Source organism: Phoca vitulina, unplaced genomic scaffold, assembly GCF_004348235.1.
Source record: "Phoca vitulina isolate PV1807 unplaced genomic scaffold, GSC_HSeal_1.0 scaffold43, whole genome shotgun sequence".
Lineage (NCBI taxonomy): Eukaryota > Metazoa > Chordata > Mammalia > Carnivora > Phocidae > Phoca > Phoca vitulina.
The window spans coordinates 2,889,785-2,914,171 of record NW_022589746.1 but is presented as its reverse complement, the minus strand read 5'-3'; the positions used below and the strand labels follow the sequence as shown (position 1 = coordinate 2,914,171).

The window sequence follows — 24,387 nt, the reverse complement described above, 5'->3', positions numbered from 1 at the left end:
TAATAAATACAATTCACCCTGGTGTAAAGTTATAGACATATGCACACAGAGATGTAACTACCACCGCAATCAAGACATGGAATGGTTCTATCACACGCACCCCCAAATTCCTTCATGTTGCTCTTTGTGAATGATCTCTCCCCCTCACCCCAGTTCTTGGCAACAACTGATCTGTTTTCTGCTCCCATAATTTTGCCCTTTCTAGGCGGTATCTGCCATCTTAACATTTCTTTCACTGATGAATTCAAAGGGTGCCCACCCTTCTTTGTGAATAGAAACCCAGAAAAGCAATGCAGGAACAGTAAGTGGGCTGACGCCTGGCACAGGACAGGAAGACAGCACGGAAAGCTAGCAAAAGCTTCAAAGCACCCTCTGGCTCCCCCACCCTGAAGGAAGCAGCAAGAAATTGTGGGAAATCCTCAGCATTTGAGTAGGTGGAGAGGCGGTGGGGGTTTGGGGCGGGGAGGTCCCGGAGCTCAGAGAAGCAGTCACTTGGCTCTTCCACTCTCTGGGGTTACAGTCTGGACCTCCTCCTCACCAGAAACTTCAAGTATCTTTCTGTGATAAGGTTCTACGCTATTCATCCTTGACTTTGCATTTCCTACTTCATAGCTCTGTTTTCCTATAGTCAGATTGGCAGCTACTCATAATCTTATGAAAGAAGAATAATCCTCCTATACCTGGGAACGTCATCCTCCAGAGAGCCTGGAGGGACACATGGGCACAGACGGGAGGGAGGGAGGGAGGGAGCCTCCTCTAACAGGTGGAATTTGCTGAATCAGTCCTGACCCCCAGAGGAGTCCCATGTCCCAGCAGACCCCATCACATACCTGACTTGGCTCCTGCCTGTCCCGGGACTGAGCTCCTGCGAGCCCACTGGGGACAGCCAACCCTACCTTCAAAGCCTCACACCCGGGGCCCACAGTATCTTCAGCCCAGAGCTGTGACCCCCTTGCTTAGGTGGCACTTCCCTCCCCACCAGAATCTTCTTTCCTGCCAGCCAACTGCAGCAGGTGGCGAGTTGTCAACAGCTCCACCAACAGGGCTGGTGGCCACCGGCAGCACCTCGGCTGGCAAAGGAGTTGAGATCATCTGTAGCTCAATTTAGAGCCTAATCTATGAGGCCAGCAGGATTCCAGAGACTGACGACAGCCTTCTTTCTCATAAGGTTATTCAATTCAAATATGGGATCAAGTCTCAATTTTCCAGAGAGTCCAGAAGGCAGTGACTGCAGCCCACGTTGTCAGTGAGTGTCTGGTCCTACAGATAGGATGGGCAGGCCTGCCTGGGGGCGGGGGGCACTTTGTGGCAAAGGCCCAGGGAGGGGGCACATCTAATGTCAAATGTGAGCCGTGAACATGAAGTGACATGTTCCTCCAACCTCACCAGGATTTTGTTGCCTTTTACAAGACCAGTGCTCTAACCCCTGAGCTATAGGGCCTCGCGATTTTGTTGCCTTTTAATTCAGAACACCTGAGTACCTGGTCAGAAAAAGAGCTCCAAAGCCTCCTGGTGTGGTTCTAAAATTGGGGAAAAAAAAAAAAAAAAGAAGTTGCCTAGAGAACTTTCATTGAAAGTTGTCTTATTAGGGTTGGAGGGGAAAGTGAGGAAGAGTGGGGAGAGATGGACTAGGGAGAGAAGGGGAGGGGAGAAGGGAGAAAGAGAGGAGTAGAGGGAGGGTGGGGTAGGGAGGGGAGGGGAACTCTTCTCTGTTAATCTAGGCCAGCCTTGGAGCAAAATGTTAAATAAATCCACATTTTAATTGTATATATGATAAATATATAATTAAATGATATATATAATGATATATATATCATAAGCCAAGTATCAGGTTTGTTTTTTTTTTAAATGAAAAGAATGTATTACAAATATCCATTATGACCTTGTTTGGGCCAAAACAAAGGGATATACACATATATTTGAATGTTTGATTCTAATAAATAATAATATATAGATAGATATTCTAATAAATGATGATATATAGATTCTAAATATACAATTAACTATCACGTGACACATATAATAGTATATGAAGTAATAATATGTTATATATAACATACATGGTATATGGTATATATATTAATTACATACCAAATTTATATTCTAACTCTAGCTATTAACTTAGAACATAGAACTAAATATGCCAAAAATGATTCTTTTTGCTCTTCTATATTGTAAACTTCCACAAAAATTCTACATTATTTTGTAATCATATTCCAGGGTTATTAAAACTTTTAAGTTTGCATGGTTCGATGGGTCACCCTCTCAATATTTATTATTCTCATCTGGAGTGTGGCCCCAAAGTACCCCTCTGAGTAGGGCCCCTGCTGAGGCTATAGGGATGGACAGACCTCTTTCTGCTCGCTGCCAGCAAAGTACAGAGATGGGCTCAGGTGAGCCTTCCAGTCCTCGAAGGCCTGCAAAGGGGTCTTCCTCTCAACTTCAGAGTGGAGCTTGGGGGAGATGGCAGGAGTGGCTGGACAGACGGTTCCTGCAAAGTCATCTGTCTGCCTCTCATCTTCTGCAAACAGTGTGCCCCTGGACTCCTGGAGCTGTAGGCTTTGGACAAGCAACCGACAAGCTTCCAAGTCAGCTCCCCACACTTTTCCAAGCAGTGGACACTTGCAGCTGAAACAGAGGGGAAACAAAGGCAGGAAGATTTATTTAGCAATGATTCATGCTACCAAGTCAATATCTTGTCTACCTGGCTAAAAGTTAGCTAGTCATCTTACAATTAACAACTTAATTTCACTTACTGGTGGATTGCTTCAACCAGAAGGTAGAGAGGGGCCAAATCTGTATATTATCAAGTAACAGTGAAATAATCACTGGCCCTTCTTAGCTGCTGGTTCTGCAAGGACATCCAAGATCTGGTGTATTTTTCCAGACTCAGTAGTCCAATACAACACAGCCCCTGCTCCTGCCCATGCTCCAGCCTTGCTGGCTTCCTTTGAGCCCCCAGACTTGTCCATCTCTCCCAGTTAAATGCTTTTTCATGTGCTATTTCATATGCCTAGACTGTCCCTCCCCCGCCATGCCCACTCACACAGGTAATGTAACTGAGTGAAGTAGTGCATGGGCAATACAAACCATAGCAAAAGATAAGCAGCTTCAGTGGCAGAAAGCAATAGAGTGGAATGGACTCGGCTAGTAGGAAGAAGCCCTTCATCACCTCAGGCCAACTAAAGTTTTGATTTTTCATGAAAAGGCAAAAATCTGGGATTTTATAGGAAAATATACATTTTTCACCCATCCACTCAGCTTCAGGCTGGATATTTTCTAGACTTCTATCTTCCTTTTAACAACCCTTCCTTCTACTGTGTCTAATCTGCTATCCAATTTATCTATCGTGTTCTCAAGTTTAATTACTTTACTTTTCAGTTCTATAATTTTTATTTCATTTTCTTTTCTACATTTCAGTTCTCTGCTGAAATAAATTATCCATTATGCCCTCTAGCTACTTAAACATATTAATCATCATTAGTTTAAAGCCTGTGTTTATAAATGATGTACTCAGAAGGAAAAAAGAATGAGGCAGAAGCAACATTATTGAGATAAGAGCTAAGGATGTTAAAATATTGACAAGGGACATCAAACTACACATTCAGAAAACACTACAATCTTAAAACAGGAAAAATCAAAGGAAAAAAAAAAAAGAAATGCACCTGGGTTCATCATAGTGAAACTGCTGAACACCAAAGATGGAACAAAATTCTTAAAAGCAGCCAGATTAAAAAAAGGCATTAACTTCAGAGGAACAATAATATGGGTGACAGAAATGGCAGAAGCCAAGAGACAATAAAACAGCATCTTTAAAATGCTGTGAGAAAATAACTGTCAATCTATAATTTATACAATCATTTTCAATTCCTTCAAAAATAAAAGTAAAATAAAGATATTTGCAGATAAATAAGAACTGAAAGACTTCCTTGGCAACATATCCAGAATAAAGGAAAATGATCCCAGCTGAAAACAAGGACATGCATAAAGAAATGAAAAACAATGGGAAGAGTAAATATGTGGATAAATCTAAGTAAATGTGGATGTAAAAAACAGCAGTAATTTCTTTTGTAGTCTAAAATATAGTCAAAATAAAATACATGACAACCAGTACAGAGGAAAGGAGGGTCCTTGTGTTGTCCAGAAAGCAAAAGAGTGCTCATTTACATCAGACTTTAAAAAGTCAAAGATTCATATGCAATACTCTATGGTAATTGTAAAACAGAGAGGTTAAAAGAACATATAACTGACAAGCTAATATGAGGGAACATTTTAAAAATTAAACATACTTAATTGTTTAAGTATTGCTTTAAGGAAAGCAATAAAGGAGACAGGGATGAACATGGTACAGATGGGGAAAATGGTAAAAGTAGAAACATTTATGCCCGAATATATTAAGATTTACATTAAATATAAATAGTTAAATATTGTATTTAAAAGGCAAAGATTTTAGACTAGAATAAAAAAATCAAAATCTAATTATATGTTGCCTACAAAAGGCATACATTAAACATAAGGATACAAACAGATCACAAGTAAAAGTGTAAGAATGATACATTATGAAAACATTATTAAAGACAATAATTGTCTTTAGTGGTAAAAGCACAGTCTTTTCAACATATTGTACTTACGTCAATTGAATATCACTATAAGAAAAAAAATCAAATCATGATTATTGGCTCACATGATACAAACATCAATTTCATGTAGATTGTAGATCAAAATGTGAAAGTTAAAACATTAAAACTTCTACAAGATAATGTAGGATAATATCTTTATTTTTTTTAATTTTATTTATTTATTTGACAGAGAGAGACACAGCGAGAGAGGGAACACAAGCAGGGGGAGTGGGAGAAGGAGAAGCAGGCTTTCCGCGGAGCAGAGACCCCGATGCGGGGCTCGATCCCAGGACCCTGAGATCATGACCTGAGCTGAAGGCAGATGCTAAACAACTGAGCCACCCAGGCGCCCAGATAATATCTTTATGACTTCATAGTAAGCAAAGATCTTTTAAACGAGATATAAAAAGGACACACCATAAAGAAAGCAAATGATAAGTCTGACTTACGTTATATCATGAACTTATATATTTGTCAAAAAACACCATTGAGAGAATGAAATTATAAGCCACAGAGTGGGAGAAATTATTTGTAATACACTTAACCAACAAAGGACTGATTTGAGAATATAACAGGACTCCTACAAGTCAGTAAGAAAGAGACAGACAACTCACTTTTGAAAAGGGCAAAGACCTGAAGAGGCACTTCACAAAAGAGGGCATCTAAGTGGCCAATATGAAAAGATGCTCAACACCACTAATCATCAGGAAAATGCATATTAAACCACAGTGCGATGTACTACACATCAACAAGACGGCTAACATTTGGAAGTCTGACAATACCAAGTGTCAGAAAAGATACCAAGCTATTACTATTCTCATACACTGATGGTGGGATTGAACATGAATGCAAGGTCTTTGAACTCTCTTTGATGGATGTACTAATATCAAACATACATCAATCATTAAGACCTAGCAATGTGACTCTTAGGTACATACCCAGTGAAATGCATATACTGTCAATTCTCATATTCATAGCGATTATGTTCTATAAAGTCACCATGAGCACTGAACCAGCCAGTACTGAACAGTTGCTCCCCAGGGAAACCTAGGGTTAAGTTCCTGCTAGCCTCTGGTCACAATATTTTCATCAACCAATCAGTATATAACTTTGTTATGTACGTTTCTGTTTGAAGACACCTTATATAGAGTATATTGTTGATTCACTAATGCTGAACTCATGTCCAACAGCACTATAAGTCATGCCTGACAATACATTATTTTCTACATCACAGCCTTCTTGCCCATGGAAGAACTAGACATCTCCTCATCACTAAGCTTGGGCATCATTTTAAATAGTGAAATCATCAAGAAAAAGTACAAAAATCTAAAAAACATGACACTAAGAGGACCATGAAAATGACACTTGCTTGTTTGTTTGTTTTTTTTTAATTTTTTATTGTTATGTTAATCCCCATACATTACATCATTAGTTTTAGATATAGTGTTCCATGATTCATTGTTTGTGCATAACACCCAGTGCTCCATGCAGAACGTGCCCTCCTCAATACCCATCACCAGGCTAACCCATCCTCCCACCCCCCTCCCCTCTAGAACCCTCAGTTTGTTTTTCAGAGTCCATCGTCTCTCATGGTTCTTCTCCCACTCCGATTTCCCCCCCTTCATTCTTCCCCTCCTGCTACATTCTTCTTCTTCTTTTTTTTTTTCTTAACATATATTGCATTATTTGTTTCAGAGGTACAGATCTGAGATTCAACAGTCTTGCACAATTCACAGCACTTACCAGAACACATACCTTCCCCAGTGTCCATCACCCAGTCACCCCATCCCTCCCACCCCACCCCCCACTCCAGCAACCCTCAGTTTGTTTCCTGAGATTAAGAATTCCTCATATCAGTGAGGAATGACACTTGTTTGTAATATGAGAACTGGAACAAGGCAGAGCATTGCCTTGCTTGACCTCAGCTGAGAACATGCACATCAGATGACTCAAATTTTTCCCCACTCTGTATGTGTATGAGTGACAGTGAAAGCTCTGTAGGTATTGATTTCAGGGTTACAAATAAACTTTAGTGAGCAGGCAAATTCACAGAATCCATGAATAATGAAGATCAACTGTATATATGATCGTACAGCATTATTTGTAACGGCCAAAACCCAGAAGGGAAACAAACATCCATGAAGAGAAGAATGGATAAATTGTGTAGCATGCATTTACGGGAATATTGTACTGCAAAGAAGAACGTGAATAATTTACTACCATCTGCAACAGTATGATCATCTCATAAACATAAGGCTGGGCAAAGAGGAGGCACTACGATTCCATCTATTTTGTATTTGAAACTATGCAAACCTAATCCATGGTGTTAGAAATCAGGACAGTGGCTACTTTGGGGAGAAGGGGGATGATGACAGGGAGAGGCACAAGGAGGGCTGCTAGTATCCTGGAAGTGGTTTATTTCTCAATGGTGGTGATTTATATGAGTGCTCATTTTGTGAAAATTCATCAAGCATACATTCATGATGTGTGTGCTTTCTGGTTAGTGTTATATGGCTATCTAAAATAATAAAAAAGACAGATTTTCTGAGCTATGTTCTGGAGCAAGAGAGCTGGACTGAAGTCTTGTCCACACCAGAAGCAATAGTCCTTAGTGAAGCATGCTAGACTCATTTTCCGGCTTCCTCATTGTAGCCAATCCGACAGGTGTAAAGTGGCATCTTATTTAAGGTTGCAACTCTCCACTAGGATCGGTTCACAGCCACTCAGATTGTTTCCTGTGAATTGTCCTTTCATATCCCTTTCCCTCTATTTCTTGAGTCCCCCATGCTTTTTTCTAAGACTTTTATTGAAGGACGTATTTTTATTACCACTTCAATATCTTTATTTTTATACTCTACTTAAATTTTTTATTTCTTCTTGGGTCCAATTTAACCCATTATCTCCTTCACAGAAATCAACCCATTTTCTAATGGATTTCCTATGCATTATAATGTTTGTTCCTAATTTTTAAAATGATTTTTAAAGCAACTTGTGTTCATGTGTAAAGGCAATTCTCCTTTTCATTGTGTTTTATGTATTTACTCTTCTTGATTTATCTTGTTCAGTCTTATCAGAGGTTTGCTATCTTATTAATCTTCTCAAAGAACTGCCTTTTGCTTTGTTAATCTTCAATATTGATTTTTGTTCTCTATTTCCTTGATTTCTGATCTTATCTCTTGATTTCCTTTTTCTCATTTCTTTGGATTTATTATCTTTTTTTTAAAGATTTGATTTATTTATTTGACAGAGAGAGATACAGCGAGAGAGGGAACACAGCAGGGGGAGTGGGAGAGGGAGAAGCAGGCTTCCCACGGAGCAGGGAGCCCGATGCGGAGCTCGATCCCAGAACCCTGGGATCATGACCTGAGCAGAAGGCAGACGCCCAATGACTGAGCCACCCAGGCGCCCCTGGATTTATTATCTTTTTATTAGCTTCCTTTGTTCAAGCTTAACTTGTTTGTTTCCTTTTATTTTTTATTTTCCTCTCTTGCCATTTTAATTTTCTAATAAATATATTTAAAGCTCTAAATTTTTGTCTGAGTCATACTTTAACTATGCCTAATACATGTTTAAGTTTTAAAGTTATTAAATATTTTAAATATGCAGAGAAATATGGGAAATAATTTAACAAACATTTCTATACCTACTGTCAATCTTATTGATTTTTAATGTTTTCCTGTAATTGCACCAGATTTACTTCTAGAATTTACAACATTATTGTCCCACAAATTTTACATTTAGTGCTTTCATTGTCTTTCCTCATGATTCCTTTTAAATTCAATGACCATGTAATAGTATGCTTTTTCAATTTCTAGAGAGAAGAGATTTTTTTCCAGCTCCCTTTCTGTTAGGTTGATATCTAATTGTATTGCATAATGGTCAAGAATAAACTTTATAAAATTAGTTGAGGCTCCCTCTATCACCTACTACTTGATTGCTCTTTGTAACTGTCCCATACGTATCCAAAAGAAATGAGTGTTCTGTTCATTGCATCTGAAGTTAAGGCACATTACATTATTAAAATTTTTTCTGCATTTGCTTTTTTTTTTTGGTCTGCTTCATCTACCAGTTTCTGAGATGAATGTTTTAAATTTCCAACTATAATTCTTGATTCATTTATTTCTTCCCACAGGTCTACTGATTGGTTTGTGTATATTGGATTATGATGTTAGACATATATGTTCCAGTGATTAAATTTTCTACTGCTGCTTTTTAGTTTATGATGACATTTGTTAGTATAATATTTTAGCTTTAGAGTCTATTTTGTTTGACATTATAATTGTTACTCCAACATTCTTTTAGTTCAATTTTTCCTGGCTTAGATAGTTACCACTCTTTATCTTCAACACATATATACTTTTTTTTTTTTTTTCAAAAATGAATCCAGAGATGCCTGGATGGCTTAGTCGGTTAAGTGTCCAAATCTTGGTTTTGGCTCAGATCATGATCTCAGAGTCATGAGATCAAGCCCAGAGTCAGGCTCCATTATTTCTTCACTCTTCTCCTTCTTGGATCCAAAGATATGTGTTAGATTTTTTGTTATTGTCCCACAGGTCTCTTAGGCTTTTTTAACTTTTTTTTTTTTAGTCCACTTTCTTTTGTTCATACTGGGTTAATTCAGTTGTTCTGTTCTCAAGTTCAGATTCTAGCCTCTGTGATCTTCACTCTACTATTGAGTCTTTCCACTGAGATGTTTATTTCTGTTTTGTATTTCCAGTTCTATAATTTCCACTTGATTCTTTTTTTATAAATTCTCTATCTTTGCTGACATTTTCTTTTCTTTTCTTTTTTTTTTGCATTTATTTCAATAGAATTTGTAATTGTTTATGGAAACTTTTTTAAAGATTTATTTACTTATTTGAGAGAGAGAGAGAAAGCATGGTAGGGGGCACAGGGAGAGGGAGAGAAAGAATCCTCAAGCAGACTCCCTGCTGAGCACGGAGCCTGACATGGGGCTCAATACCAGGACCCTGAGATTATGACTTGAGCTGAAATCAAGAATTGAATGCTCAACTGACTGAGCCACCCAGGTGCCCCATTTATGGAAATATTTTTTATGATGGCTGCTTTAAAATCCTCATCACATGATTCTAACATCTGACTTACCTCCATGTTGAGGTCAGTTATTATTTTTTTCTCATTCAAGCTGTGATTTCCTTTGCTTTTATATTATGAGGGATTGTCAATTGTATTCTGAAAATTCTGGCCATTATGTTAGGAGATTCTGAGTCCTATTTAAATGCCTTCTAAAATAAATATAAGTTTATTTTAGAAAGCAATAATCCTGTTAGGTTTATCACACAGGCCCTATTCTCTTTTTATGGGCTATGGTTAGAATTACATTTTTTAAAAGTAGGCTCCACACCTGGTGTGGAGCCCAGCACAGAGCTTGAACCCATGACCCCAAGATTAAGACCTGAGCTGAGATCAAGAGTCAGACACTTAACCAACTGAGCCACCCAAGTGTCCCTCCAGTTACACTTTAATTTTAAGAGCCTTTGCAATGAATGTGTGGTTTTCTTGGGAGGGAGGTGTTTTGGTTTGGTTTGCTTTGGTTTGGTTTTGTCTGCTTGAGATATCTGTTCCCACAAGGGCTTCCACTGGTCCCAGCTGAACTGCACAAGGGACAAAGGAGCTGTCCCAGGCCAAGCCACTGAATGTCTCTGGGAGGGAAGGAGAGTTTTGGGTCAACAGGAAAGGAGACCATTCCCCTGGGTGCTTATTGTTAGTGGGTTATCCTGTGCTGCTGATGCATTTTCACCTGTGTTGTCTGAGGGACTCCCATTAGATCCAGGGGCAGAATGAGTGCTCCTGGGCTGCACCTTAGTCTACTTTCACCTCCCTCTCATTCTGCCACCATCCCACTCCACGGTGATATATTTGTATATATTTTGAGGCTATATTTTAGTTCTATATTTTTACTAAAACCTGTTTTGTTTTTTTCATAAGTTTTCTATTTCATCAACAGTAAAATTTACTAAGGTTTTTTCATGCCTTCTCTCACATATCTCATACTGTCCTCCTGTATTTATTTTTCATCTTGTTAAAACACTTCATCTAAGAACATTTCAAAGAATATCAGGTATGGCAAACCTTTCAAAGATTTCCAGTTCTGAGAACATCTTTATTTCACACTTAAACACTAAAAAATAATATAGCTTAATATTCTGGATTCGACACTCTGAAAATATTACTCCATAGCCTTCTTGCAGACTATGTTGCTATCGAAAAGTCTGAGATCAGTCTAATTCTTTTTTTTTTTTTTTTAGATTTTATTGATTCATTTGAGAGAGAGAGAACGTGCAGGAAAGAGAGAGCAAAAGCAGAGGGGCAGAAGGAGAGGGAGAAGCAGAATGCTCCCCATTGAGTAGGAAGCCCGACACGGGGCTCCATCCCAGGACCCTGAGATCATGACCCGAGCTGAAAGCAGAAGCTTAACTGACTGAGCCACCCAAGTACCCCCAATTCTTTTTCTTTTATAGTTTATCTTCTCTTAGAATTTTCTCCTTGTCTTTGTTATATATAAATTTTAACTACAACCTATAGATGTTCCTCCCCTTACCCTTTTCCATCCTATCTGTTTGATACTCTGTTAAGCTCATCTGCCTAAAGCTGTATATCTTTTCCTTCTTCTGGCCAAATTTCAGTGACTGGTCTCTCAAATATTTCCTCCCTCTCTTTTACCATTTTCTTTCCTTCTGGAATTCTTTTCATATGAATGTTGATCAAATACCTCTCTTCTGTATATTGCTTAATTTATCTTTTATATTTTCCTTCTGTCTGTTCCTGATACCCTCTAAATACCTTCTGATAGCTGCTGGTTCACTAATTGGTTCTTCAGCTGAATTCATTAGGCTGCTCAACCCACTTACTGAGACCTTTTCTTTTAAATTTTTATATTTTGCTTTCTCTGAGTTGCCAGTTGGGTTTCTTTATGACTTCTTGTTTTACTTCATGTCTCCAATATCCTCCCTTATCTTTAGAAAATACTTAATATGTTTATTGAACATTTTGCAGTGTTTAATTATGTGTCATCAGGTATAAGTCCTTATGTTGTTGTTATTTTAAAGCAGTTACCCTCCTAAGTAGTCTCATTTATTTTCCATATAAGTTCATATTTCCTTAGGCGTATTAACTACATTGGTTGGTGATGAGTCTTTGAAGAAGAGGATAATGTCAAAGCCCTGATTTGTGCCCATCTTAATAGGGGTAGGTGGTGGGTGGGTGGGGCACCATCTCAGGGAAAAGGGCCTCTGGTGGAACAATCTGTATTCCTGCACTTGCAGAAATACATAGACTCCCTCAATTGTAATTATCCACCCCTCGGGGAACAGAGAGGGCTAGGGGAATATTCAAGCTCCAAGCTCTCTGTCTGATGCCCGCCCATGGGAGTGCTTCTCTGATGCTGGTTTTCTAGTCCTTTCTCCCTGCCTCACCAGCTGGCAGATGCTTATCTGTTTCCAGAAGCGATGGGGTAGGCACTGGCCTTTCCAGGCAATGTGTCTGGAAGAAAAGGGCATGCCTAAAAACCTCTCCTCCACTTTATCATCTGTTTCTTCCCCACATGGGGACCAAATCACCTTCAGCTGCCTGAGGGGTTCTCAGAAATTTTTTATTGTTAACTTGACAGATCCATCAGTATCTCTCTGGCTTCCAATGGTGAGGGCAGAGCTGGATTCAAGGGAAAGATCCAGTAGCCCAGCTCTTATAACTAAGGAAAAAAAGTTTGCTGCTTTGATCAACAATTTTCTACATTATAGCAATTTGCATACTGTAAGTTCGTGTCCACTTGTTATTTGAAAAACTACATTTTGTGTAGTTTTTGAGTGAAAGTGGGCTCATCCTGAAATATCTCCTAGAATGCACACATCAAAGTCTCAAAGTCTACAAGCCAATTTTAGAGACTCCTGCTGAATGGTGAGTAAATCATGTAGATTTAAAATTGCAGCGCTTTATTATGGCCCATGTAATAATTTCATCAAGCTTTAGATTTTTAAAATATCTTTTTATGGAATTCATTTGTGCTAAAGAGAGTAATGGTTGATTTCAAAGTCTTGAGATGCTTTGCCATTCCTGCTCAGGAGAGTAATTAGGTCATTAATAATAATCCCTTAAATGAATGACTCACAGCTACTTGAGCTATGTGAGATCTTTGGAGATGTTTTACAACCAGTAATGAGGCAATTTAAAGATAAAATTTCAGTGTTTGGGGTAAGGTTCTTGAATAGAGAATTGAGACTCATCATTTCTGTCCCTCCTGCCAGTTGGAAGTAAAATGAGGTCTAAGAGATCATCCGATTGTGGCTTGATTCCTTATGGAACTGAGGCACGTATATGTCATTTACGGGGAAGAGAGAGGGCAGACAGCAAGTTTGTAGGCAAGCTTCTACCCATTTTGAGAACGAAAATACTGAATTCTAACATAGACACCAATAGTTTCAGGTCTTGGCACCAAACTTTCTTTCTTGACTTATTAATATTTTCACTTCAAGGGTATTAACATTTTACATAATTCTTTGGAAACTTTAAAGATAACCAGGTCTTTTTACAGAACCACTATGGAATAAAATATCAAACAAGTATGTAAATACCCAATGGTACTAAACTGTCACTGCAAATTGTTTAAACACTAATAGTCCTCATGCTTCTGAAATCTTTTCATTCCCTGGGCAACAATGACTTAATCTCTAATCTTAAAAAATTGTTGTTATTAGAAATATGTAAATTTTGTTCCTTTGTCTTCTATTTTCCAAAAAAGAAAAATTAACATAATTCTTCTCCGAACAAAGACTTTGGGACATTTTAGTCTCCTTCCCAAAATGCCATCTGATAATATGACAAAAGGAAATGTAGTATACGAAAGAGTGTTTGTCTAGGAAACTGTAGTAGACACTGCTATTTGCTAAGCCAACATCCCTTCCTCTTTTCATCCTTCCTAACAGAACTCAGGTAGTCTTCAGGTAACCAGCCCTCCCCCATTAGGACATCTTGGATGGTGACCCCTCCCTAGTTCTTCATGTAGGGTGTGATTAGATGAAAGCAATCAACCTATGACATTCTACCAGACAAGCCTTTATAGTTTAGAGGTTGGCAACACAGATAACTGAGCTAAACTCAATCTGACCATGTCTTGTCGTCCATGCTGGGATGGTGGCGGGTGGGGAGTAGTTTTTCATTCTCTCTCCCAACAGCAATGAATAAAGAAACCACTGCATCTATCTTGTGACTCTAATGGAGCTAGCCTAGAGACAAAGCTAATGCATTACGAATGGAAATGGCTAAAAAGAAATGGAAAATATCTGGTTTTTGATGACAAGTCTGAACTGTTGAATCAACCAAGCCAGCTGCCCATCCTAATCTTGTTTAAGCCAATTAGAGCTGGTGTTCCTATTAATCGTGACCAAACACATAGCTGATTCAACCAAAGTCGAATGACTCTGATTGGAATTTAGCCTCTGCTACAAAGTTTGGTGACCTCTGAGAAATACTTTATCTCAATTTGAACTTCTGTATTTGTAATAAACATCTCTTATTTCTACCTCAGAGGATGGATTATAAAAGAAAGCTGCAAATGATATACAATCTATAAAAGATGAGTAGTAGTAAAAAAAAAGTACATAACTTCTCAAAATCTTGAATAGAGTAGGAGGCACAATGCGATGAAAATCACCTAAAAATGTGCATGGCGTATGGTGGCCAGGATGTGACCATTGTAGTCCTCATTAGTTTATGATTCTTCTGTTAGTATGTTAAAAATAAAGACCGGATGAGACAAATGATTAATTCCACCCAAGATTCAACCTGCCAGCAATAATAAAAGATATTTTGTGGAAGGGTAATGCAGTGACTCATCACCATCAACATCGTCCTCGTCACTACCACTATGGCCACCATCACTGTCATTAACAGTCATTGGTCTGGAGCTGTTCTAAGAATTGTTAATCTTCAAAACAACCTTATGAAGTAGGTAGCACTGCGACATTGTATAAGTTTAAAAACATAATTGAAATTCTTTGACATCCCTATAATCAGGAGGTAGAGTCTACATCCTCTCCTTTTGAACCTGGTCTGGGCTTACTGACTTTCTGGTTATCAATGGATCATAGAGAGAGTAATGCCACCCAACTTCTGAGGCTAGGTCAGAAAAGGCCATACAGCCTTCACTAGGTGTTTTGGGACCCTTGCTCTGAGGGAAGCCAACTGCCATGCAAGAAGTCTACCCATTCTGAAATCACTGCATTGGAAAGACTATCCTCAGTCACTTGTTCAGTGGCATCAGGTGAAGTCTTGGCTGACGCCCACTATCAGCTGCCAGCCATGTGAGTGAGCCATCTTGCCTGTCCAGTCCAGCGGAGCTGATAGCACTGCAACCTCAACCTCACGTCGCAACCCCAAGGGAGAACTGCCTTGTCAAGCCCTGCCTGAGCTATAACCCACAAAAATGGTAAACAAAGTAAAACTGTGCTGGGACAGACCCCTGTTTAACCAGGTGAGAAAATTAAGGCAACCTCAGAAAGCAAAGAGCTGTTCTGATCACCAGCCTGTTCAGCTTCCTTTCCGTACTGTGGATGTGCCAGACAACTACGGACTCTAGAGGCTAAAATCTACCTCTGCAGCCTATTTAAAACTCTAAGTAACAAGTTACTTTTTTCCCCTGCATCACTCAGTAGTAAACAGCGGGTGAAGAAGGAAAGAGAGTACCACCAGAAATAATTGGAGAGATAATTATCTGGAACAACTACCAAACACTCAGTTTTAAGACCTGAAGTCAAAGTCATCAGGGATCCCATCAAACCACTCCTCCTTTTATTTCCTCTACTTATATTCACAGTCTCTATTTCTGTCCAGCCAACTGCTCTCCTCCGGGTGGCTCACAGAGTGTAACACACACTGAGCCCTCATGTGTTAGAAGAGTTGAATGAAGGCCAGAAATCATGGTCACTTTTTATATGTTTCTTTCCTTCAACTCCCATATCCAATCCCAGACTCTATGTTGAGAATACTCTTAGGGTCTATTTTTCCCCTGTATGACTGCTACCCCAAATTAAGCATTTCATTTCTTCACCCCCAGGAAAGTTGCAATTAAGGATGAGCATTTCTGCCTTCAAATATTTCATTCTTCCAGTCTGTTCCTTCTACTATCGCTCCAGAAATGTTAGTGGCTCCCGTTGCTTGCTAAATCGAAAGTAAAGTCCTTCGAGTTCTTTCCCAAGATGACCTCAGGCCTGCCCTGGACTCCTTCCCCGTTGCTCTCCTGTGTGTTCCCAGATGTCAGCAAAGTGGGCCACTTGCTCTGCCCGGGACAAATGCGCAAGTTGCAAATTACAGATGACTATTTTTCATGCCTTTCTTCAGAATCTTCACCCATTAAAAGCCAACCAGTTCATCAAAGACCAGCTCAAATGTCGCTTTAATAAAGAACTCTTCCCTGATCCCCACACCGTATGCAACGTCTCCTTTCTCTGAACCCACATGGCATTTTGCAGTACTCTGAAGACCCTCATTACCCCGTGCCTTCATGCCTGGGTTGTGTGTACAGATACCTTCTTCTACTATATATCCTTAATGAGGTTTCAGAATATTTCAGACTCATTTTTTTAATCCTATGAAGCATATAGTCTAGCAAGGTATTAACCACAACAGGAATTCAATAAGTACTTAATTAACTGAATGAACTTTCAGGGAAGTTACATTTAAAAGACTCCTCCAACTTGAAGCAAAGAAAACAATTAAGTTTAAAAAAAAATCCATCCTAATAAAGGTTAATAGAGGAAAACTTTCCTGATAAGTGATCCCAGTGGATTGACCACATTAAAAATTAAAGTCTCCGGGTGGGTCTCAATATGCCATTCTACTTAGCCGGAGCAGTACTGGCTTCTAAGCTGTGCGGCGACTGAATGGAAATTTTAGATTATTTGATTACAATTTTGAAGTGGGGAAAAGACTTTCTAAGCAAGACACAAAACTGGAAGTCAAAAAGGAAAAAAAAAGTGATAAATCTGAAATCATATATATTTCAACTTCTACTTGGCAAAAATGCCGTAAATGAAAGTCAAACTACAAATGGCCTATTAGGCAAAAAATATTTCTAGCATGTGTAGCATAGTCCAAGAGTCAGATTCTTTAACCTTCAAAGAGTTTTGAAAACCAGTAAGAGAAATAGCAAATATCCCAAGAGAAAACAGGAAGAATGGGCAGAAGAGAGGTCAGGGCCAATAAATACACGAAAAGGTGACTGGCCACATTCAAGGCAGACATGTACCGTCTGGGAAATGAAAGTCTCCAAGTGGTACAATTCACTCTTTTAGGGGTGGGGGACAAATCAGTACCCTTTTTTTAAGGAAAGTAATTTGGCCATATTTGTCAAAATTAAAAGTGCACCTGGTCTTTGAGCTAGCTCTTCCACTTCTAAGCATTTACTTTATAAATATATTTAGACAGAAGAGAGAGAGAGTGATGTGAGACAGAACAGTAATTGCATCAAGAGTAATAACTGGAAACCAAATGGAGAAAACCGGAATTGACCACATTCATTGTTACATACCATGCGACCATTTACAACAGAAGGCTAAGCTCTATCTCTTACAGTGGAAAGATTTCCAAGAAAAATTAAGTGAAAATAAAGCACGGAACAAATAGTATTCTGTTGGGATCTCATTTGAACTTTTTAAAAGTCACAAAAGGGCAGGCATATATATCCAAACAGGCCTACGCATGAGTGAGAGATTTCTGGAGGAATATACTTATTTCCTCATGACTGGGGTAGGGACAAGGGGTTTTTACTTTATATTTTACCCATTTCTGTTGTATTTTTTTTCTGTCAAAGAAACCACATGAATCCTTTACTTTTATAACAAGAAATAAATTTTAAATTTAAAAAAAATTATCCACTTCTTGGGGCACCTGGGTGGCTCAGTTGGCTAAGCAACGGACTCTTGATTTCAGCTCAGTCACGATCTCAGGGTCGTGAGATCGAGCCCCAAGCATGGGGCTGGCTCCATGCTCTGCGAGTAATCTGCTTGAGATTCTCTCTCTCCTTATCTCTCTGCCCTTCCCCCCCACTCACACACATTCTCTCTCTCTAAAATAAATAAATAAATCTTTAAAAAAACACCATCCACTTCTTTCCCTTCTGCCATTTTGCCAAATTTTGCACAGTCCTTAACCTAGATGCTAAACTTTCCCCCCTTTGCAGAATCCTTGTCATGGTTTGCAGGCCTGTTTTGATCTGTGCAACCTTGAAGTCAGGGGAGTGGCTTCCTAATCAGAGTCTCTCAGAAGTACAAGAGCTGCATTCAGTCCCAAGAGCTATAGGATAAATGGAAGCACATGCCCACACTGCGGGCAGCCAAGGAATTTTAAAGGGAAACAGGAGCAAGACAAGAACGAGAGAGCATGCCTTGTAAATCACCTCTCCGCTTATCTCCTGGGTCCCTTCCAGTCGCTCAACTCGGAATGAAAAGGAACTTGTCCGACCAGACCCGGCACTGTAGGTGAAATATATTATCCTTCCTACCTCTCAGAACACGCCACTTTCCAAAGAGAGCTCAGTAATAAATGCGAGCAGAGCGGATGGAAGACGGACCTGCCAGAGAGCTCACACCCTGAGTATTTTATCTGACGGGTGTGCAGGCCAAAGTGTCAAGGCGGGGAGGATTCTGTGCAGCTGAGCAGACATGTATATCTGGCTGTTGGGAAAAGAAAATACAGAAATGTCCCCAAACTATCTTGTGTTCTAGACAGAAGAGTAAAAGCTCTTTAGGGGTGCGCAATGCTGCTACACGGGTGTGAGCCAGCCTGGCCAGGCTGACAGCACCATGCAGAACGGCAGGGGCGGGAGCCGGGGGGAAGTTGCCGGGCTGTCCTGTATTTTCCTGCAGCATCGTCGACGTGCTTTCCCTGGTGCCTAGCCATTGTCCAAGCGGACAATAATCGTGGCTCAGGAGACAACGAACAGCCCGCCTGCAAGGCACGGAGCCTCGTTTCTGACTTTGACAAAGGATCCCCAGCGAGTGATCTTCAACTTCAACAGGGTGTGTCTGTAAGCTGAGCTTGCACCCCAAAACAAAGATGGGACCAGCCTCTACTTCCGGCTGAGGGAGCTCAAGGGCAGCTTCCGCACAAGTGACGAGCAGGCTGCAGGTGCAAGAAGCAAAGGGCAGGAGGGAGACACGGGAGCTCCAGCTGATAGCACGTGCACACAGGTGGCCGGGCAGTGAGAGGGCTGTGACATCAAGGAGCAGGTGCACACCAACCACATCTGCCTTCCTCCTTGAATGCCACCCTTCCCCCCAACTTCAGGATTCCTGCAGCACAAACACTGGTCCGAGTTGGACCGGTGACTGGGGATGGCTGTTGTTCACTGCTGCCAGGAGAACAGGTGGAAAGACTGAGGTGTGGGGAGGGGCGCCAGCCAGCCCGCCCCATCCCAGGCGGGGGTTAGCTGCAGGCCTCTCAGCCAGGTAAAGGGGGCGCTCTCTGCAAGGGACACCGGTGCAGGAGCCCCTGGGCAGGCTGGAAGCCCAACTTTACCGCATGCAGCTGCGCAACCTTAGGGCAAGCTCCTTAACCTCACTGTGCCTGTTCCTCGTCCATCAAGGAAGGATTTTTGGATGGAGAGGACAACAGCCCTGGGCCTGTCCCACCGCACACAGCAGCTACGGGTGAGCTCTCGCATCTACCTGCTCTCTCACTGCCGATCATGTGACTTCCTCAACTTGCAATTCCCAACTCTGGTTTCTAACAGTGATCAATCCCACAGCCCCACTCTCAGGCACTGTCCTCTTCATCCTGTGAATCCCAGCTCATCTCCGCGAAGCTCTCCCTCACTTCTCTCGGACACACTAGATCCCCCTCCCCTGGGATTAGCCACGGCGTTTTGTCCACACCTCTCTTTTGACACGTATCATATGTTGTCATAAGCATCTACATATATTCGCTCCCTCCCAAAGCAAGGACCATTCAAGGTCAGAGCACACCCTTGACAAACGAGTTGGTGAGGGAACAGATTTCTCGCAGGGTTTGCATCAGTCCGCCTTGCGTTTCCTTTGGCCACCATCAGGGGTTAGAGGAAATCCAAGCCCACGGCAAAACTGGAGATGAGCTTCCAGAAGGACCTGCAGGATGGATTCGCCATCGGCAGAAAGAGCGGGACAACCCGGTCCCTCCAGCCATTCTCCAGAGCCTGACGTGAGTGGGGCAGAATCTTGGTACCATTCCACCCACTGCTCTCACCACACGGTCAGCCTGGAACACTTGGTCCCCATCCCTTCAGTGAGGAAGGAGAGAGTGGAAGGGCAAAGAAGCCAGGCAAGAGGCATGATAGCAAGTTCTGAGAAATGAGAGCTGCAGGGAGGACAAGGAGGGACTGGAGGGGCTGACGGGTGACTGCCCCAGGGCTGGCGCTCCTCAGACGTCAAGATCCAGGCAGCAAGTGAAGGCTGCTTTCATGCGACAGGCAAGCAGCAACACAGATCAGCAAGGAGGGGGGCCACAGCATCTGGGGTCTCCACCAGGCATGCCCTCCAATCCCCCTGACTGAAGGATCTTACTGAAGTCCGTGGAACCTTCACTTACTGAAATTAGATGCAAGATCTTGTATTTCAGTGCACTTTTATAGGCATAGGTCCTACAGATTTTATGAGATCCTAAAAAAGGCTTGTAATCTCAAAAAAAAAAAAGAAAGAAAGAAAAAAAAAATGATTAATGTGCATATGGATCACTCAGGGATCTTGTTAAAAGGCAGGTTCTGGTTCCTAAGCCAGTGCAGGGCATGAGGCTCTGTGCTCTAACCTCATCCAGGTGATGTCCATGTCGCTGTTCAGCAGCCCACCCCTGCAGCAGATGGGAGCCTTTCCTACTAAAGCGTCTGCATTACCAAGCAGCATGCAACCACAGAATTCAGTGTGACACAGACTGATCTGAATTTTCGTACATGTGACAAGATACACAAGATGCAAGACAAGCTCAGGCAGGTATTACTGGCACTTTTTAAGATCCCTTTGGAGTTTAGGACCAGCTCATCACAGTACAGGCGAACTACAAGCCTGCCTTCCATCCCCGCTGCCAAAAAGGAAAACCCAGAGTCCCCAGTGTCTGCGCCCTTCTTGTTTGTTCAGAAGGAAATCCAGCAAAGAAGAGTTTTCCCCCTTCTGGCTTTCATCTACCACTTCTGGGAAACTGGCTAGAAAAGCAAGAATGGTCAGGTGAACTCAGTGTCTTTACAGAGAATCTGTGTGGCACTGAATATTTATGCATATGAAAGATCAAATTAAACCTTCACAGGCAAATTGAAGCCTTGGCGGGTGCTGGCAGCAGATTCCACTGTTGACACAGAGCACAACTTAGCCCTCTGGGTCAGGCTTGCAGCCACCAGCAGGGACAGTGTGACTGAGTGCTGCAGGTCTGGTCCCGAAAGGAAGCCTACCAGGGGTGGCAGAAAGCAAGGCGTCTTTACAGCTGAATTGTGCATCAACAGCTCTTTCCCCAGCACACAAAGTATCATAAAGGCTGAAATCCAAATTGAAGTCTAAAAATAGCACAATAAAATTATTTCCTTCTTTCCCTCCACCAGAGAGCAAAGCAGCTGACATCAATATCTGTAGGGCGCAACGGACTTCTTAGTGTTTACGTGGAAGGAACGATTACACAACTCCCCTTTCTCACCAGCAGACCGACTGCCCCAGAACATAAGGGAGGGGAAGCAATTACCCTGTTGCTGAAAACCAATAATGGATATTTGATTATGATTATTAATGGGGAGAAAGGGAGACAGACCGCTGAGCAGAGACCAAGCACTCAGTGAATCTGCGTGAGATTCCAAGAGGGGGAATTAATTTTTTGTTTTCTTTTCACCTCTCATCCCGTCATTTGAATATGACACCAAACTTTAAGCATGGCTGTCACATCCTTATCCATATTCAATGCCGCTGCACTATGGCCACATTATCTCCCCTGGATACCCAAGTGACAGGCTCCTTGCTGTGGGGAATTGTTCTCCCTTTGCCTCTAAATGTGGGGTGGATGTAGCAGGGAACTGACTTGTCAGATACAGGAAATTAACTAATTTTCAAGACACCAGAAAGACATTTTGTAACAAATATTTACTTCTCTGTTTCTTTCCTACTGATATGGAACATACATTATCTAATCTGGAGGATGCTGGATTTACAATCTCTGCGAACAAAGGGATGTTATGGCTCATTCTAAAGGAAACAATGCCATCAATTCCTTCAGCCCCGGGTGAAAACACTAGTGCAGCGTGAAGCACATTTGTCAGGAAAGAATAAAAGAAACAAGCAAACAAACAACAACAAAGACAAAAACAGACTCATAAATACAAAGAACAAACAGGTGGTTGCCAAAGAGGAGAGGGATGAGGGAATGGATGAAATGAGAGAAGGGGATTGAGAAGTACAAGCTTCCAGTTATAAAATAAGTCGTGGGGATGAAAAGTGGCATAGGGAATATAGTCAAGAGTACTGTAATACACTGATCGTGGTAAGCATTTTGTAGTGTATATATTTGTTGAATCACTATGAAATCACTATCACATCTGAAACTAATTTAGTATTTTATATCAACTATAATTAAAAATAAAAATAAAATTTTTAAAGAACAAAAGGGACTTGAGGGATGTAGATAGAGAGGGGAGTGAGCAATTTCTCTGACTTCATATCACATCCTGAAAACCAGTTCCCCTATAATGCCTTACCTATCCATTGAATTTCTAATTACTGTCTGCCTCAAGGTCCACATCCAAGTTTGGCCACTGGCCACTTCATCCAAATTTGGCCACTGGCAACTCAAGATCCCCAGAGGGGAAGGCTGGGAACAGGGAGGACTGAATTAGAAGATGCTGGGTGAGGTAACTGATGTGGATCACCCTCTCTGTGCCTGGCAGGGTTCTAGGCACTTCTCATGCATTATTTCTTTCTACCACACAATTTCACTTGAGGTGAGTATGGTTATTATGATGATCTCAACCTTACAGATCAGGACACAAGCTCAGAAGATTCTGGTGTGTCCTCAGTTACCTAGCTAACTAGTCAGTGGAGCTCAGACTGCATCACATCCCGATGACAAAAAACCTATGATCTGATGGCACCAGATTTTCATTCATCTTATGAGAAATATTTAGTCTCTTTCTCCACCTGGAAACACAATTTCCTAATCTATATTGAAACCAAGCAGAACACTTAGGAGATTAGGTGACTAATGGCAAATACACAGCCTGAGACCCACAAAGCCACCATCACCTAATTATCTTTTTGTGGTAGATCTCACTCATTTTTGTGCAAATATAGGAACATTTCTCTCGTGATTGCGAAAACACCAATAGTTGTTGTAAGTGGTAACGGACAAAATAGGCATTCATTATTATGTGCAAAATCGAACATTTTCTTATGCTGCCTGTTACCAAAACAAAGGTTTCAACTGGAAACTATTTCAAAATTCTACACGCACACACACATACACAAACACACATGCACATGTATATCATGACACATTTTTCCTTATTATTCTTCCCAGGACTCTAATCTTCAGCCTCTTCCAATAATATAGAAATAATAAATATTATTATTAATTATGTATTTTAGTATGACATTAATAAAATATTATACTACTCTAAATAATAATAATGACGATGGCAGCAAACATTTACTGAGCCTGTGCCTTTATTGGTGAGAACACGCTCTACATATCTCATTTAATCTGCATAATAGCCCGGTAAGCAGGGTACTATTTTATTTCCTTTTATAGACAGGAAAACTGAAACTTAGGTTAAAAAATTTGCCCAAGGTCACACAACTAGAAAGTAGAGAAGAGGCCACGGATTCGATATTCTAACCCCAGAACCCACTATTCTTGGGCTCATGTTATCCTTTCTCCCCAACTTCCTATCGGTCTGGGTCCCTCCAGTAATCACTGGCTTGTACTGGCCCTGAACCAACAAGGTCCTCCTTTCTCCAGCCGTCTTGGCCAGCTCTTCATCTGACTCAGACGCTTCCTTTTCTTGACACTGTTCCTTGACCTCTTCCATGGGCAGAACTAGTTGCTGTTTTTCATAAAGAAGCCAGGGGTCAGCCATAAGGCACCAAGCTCCTTGAAAGACCACCATGCTACTCAGCACAGTGCCTGGTGCATGATAAAGGCTCCATATAGAATTGCCTAGAAGCCTATCCACTGGGTGCATGTTTTTTGCACCCTCCCCTTCCCACCCATCAGCCGTGAAGAACATTTAATCAAGATCTTCTGAATGTCATCTCTTCATACCCATAACAATGAACCTTGAACTTGCCCCTCCTCTGTTTTTGTTAGGCTAAAGGATCCCAAAGTCCCTCAAACCATACTCAAAATATTATTTTCTAATATTCTCATCACATCAATTATCCAATTTTTTCACTTTCCCTAGGCTACTTAATGTTTCCTGGTACATTTGTAACTTGTTTTAAAAGTAATTAAAATCTCTGAATTTATAAATACTAAAAATAGAGGAAGCTGGTCTAATCACAGGAGAGCTGACTGAAAAGCCCTTTTAGGTACTTACCTTTCTTGATACGTTTCTCTGTCTGTTCAAGGATCAGCAGTGACTTGAGAGTCTGGCGGGCAGATTTAGGGTCAGACTGCTCGTGTGTGAATCCTGCCTCCACCCTCACTAGCATGTGACTGTGGGCAAGTGACTTCACCTCTCTGTGTCTCAGTTACGTCATCTATACCTGCGGATAATGACAGTAACTACCTCTCTGGGTTGCGAATATAAAATGAG

The 24,387-nt window shown here is 41.0% G+C and overlaps 1 protein-coding gene across 1 annotated transcript in view; it reads right to left on the bottom strand.

Moving 5' to 3' along the window:
* The window catches only part of DISC1 (DISC1 scaffold protein), a 351,558-nt gene that overhangs the window by 27,438 nt on the left and 299,733 nt on the right, over window positions 1-24,387 (bottom strand). The window contains exon 11 of the mRNA XM_032430420.1: window positions 2,352-2,628. Within this exon, the coding sequence (XP_032286311.1) occupies window positions 2,352-2,628 (277 nt within the window). The remainder of the gene's footprint in view (window positions 1-2,351; window positions 2,629-24,387) is intronic.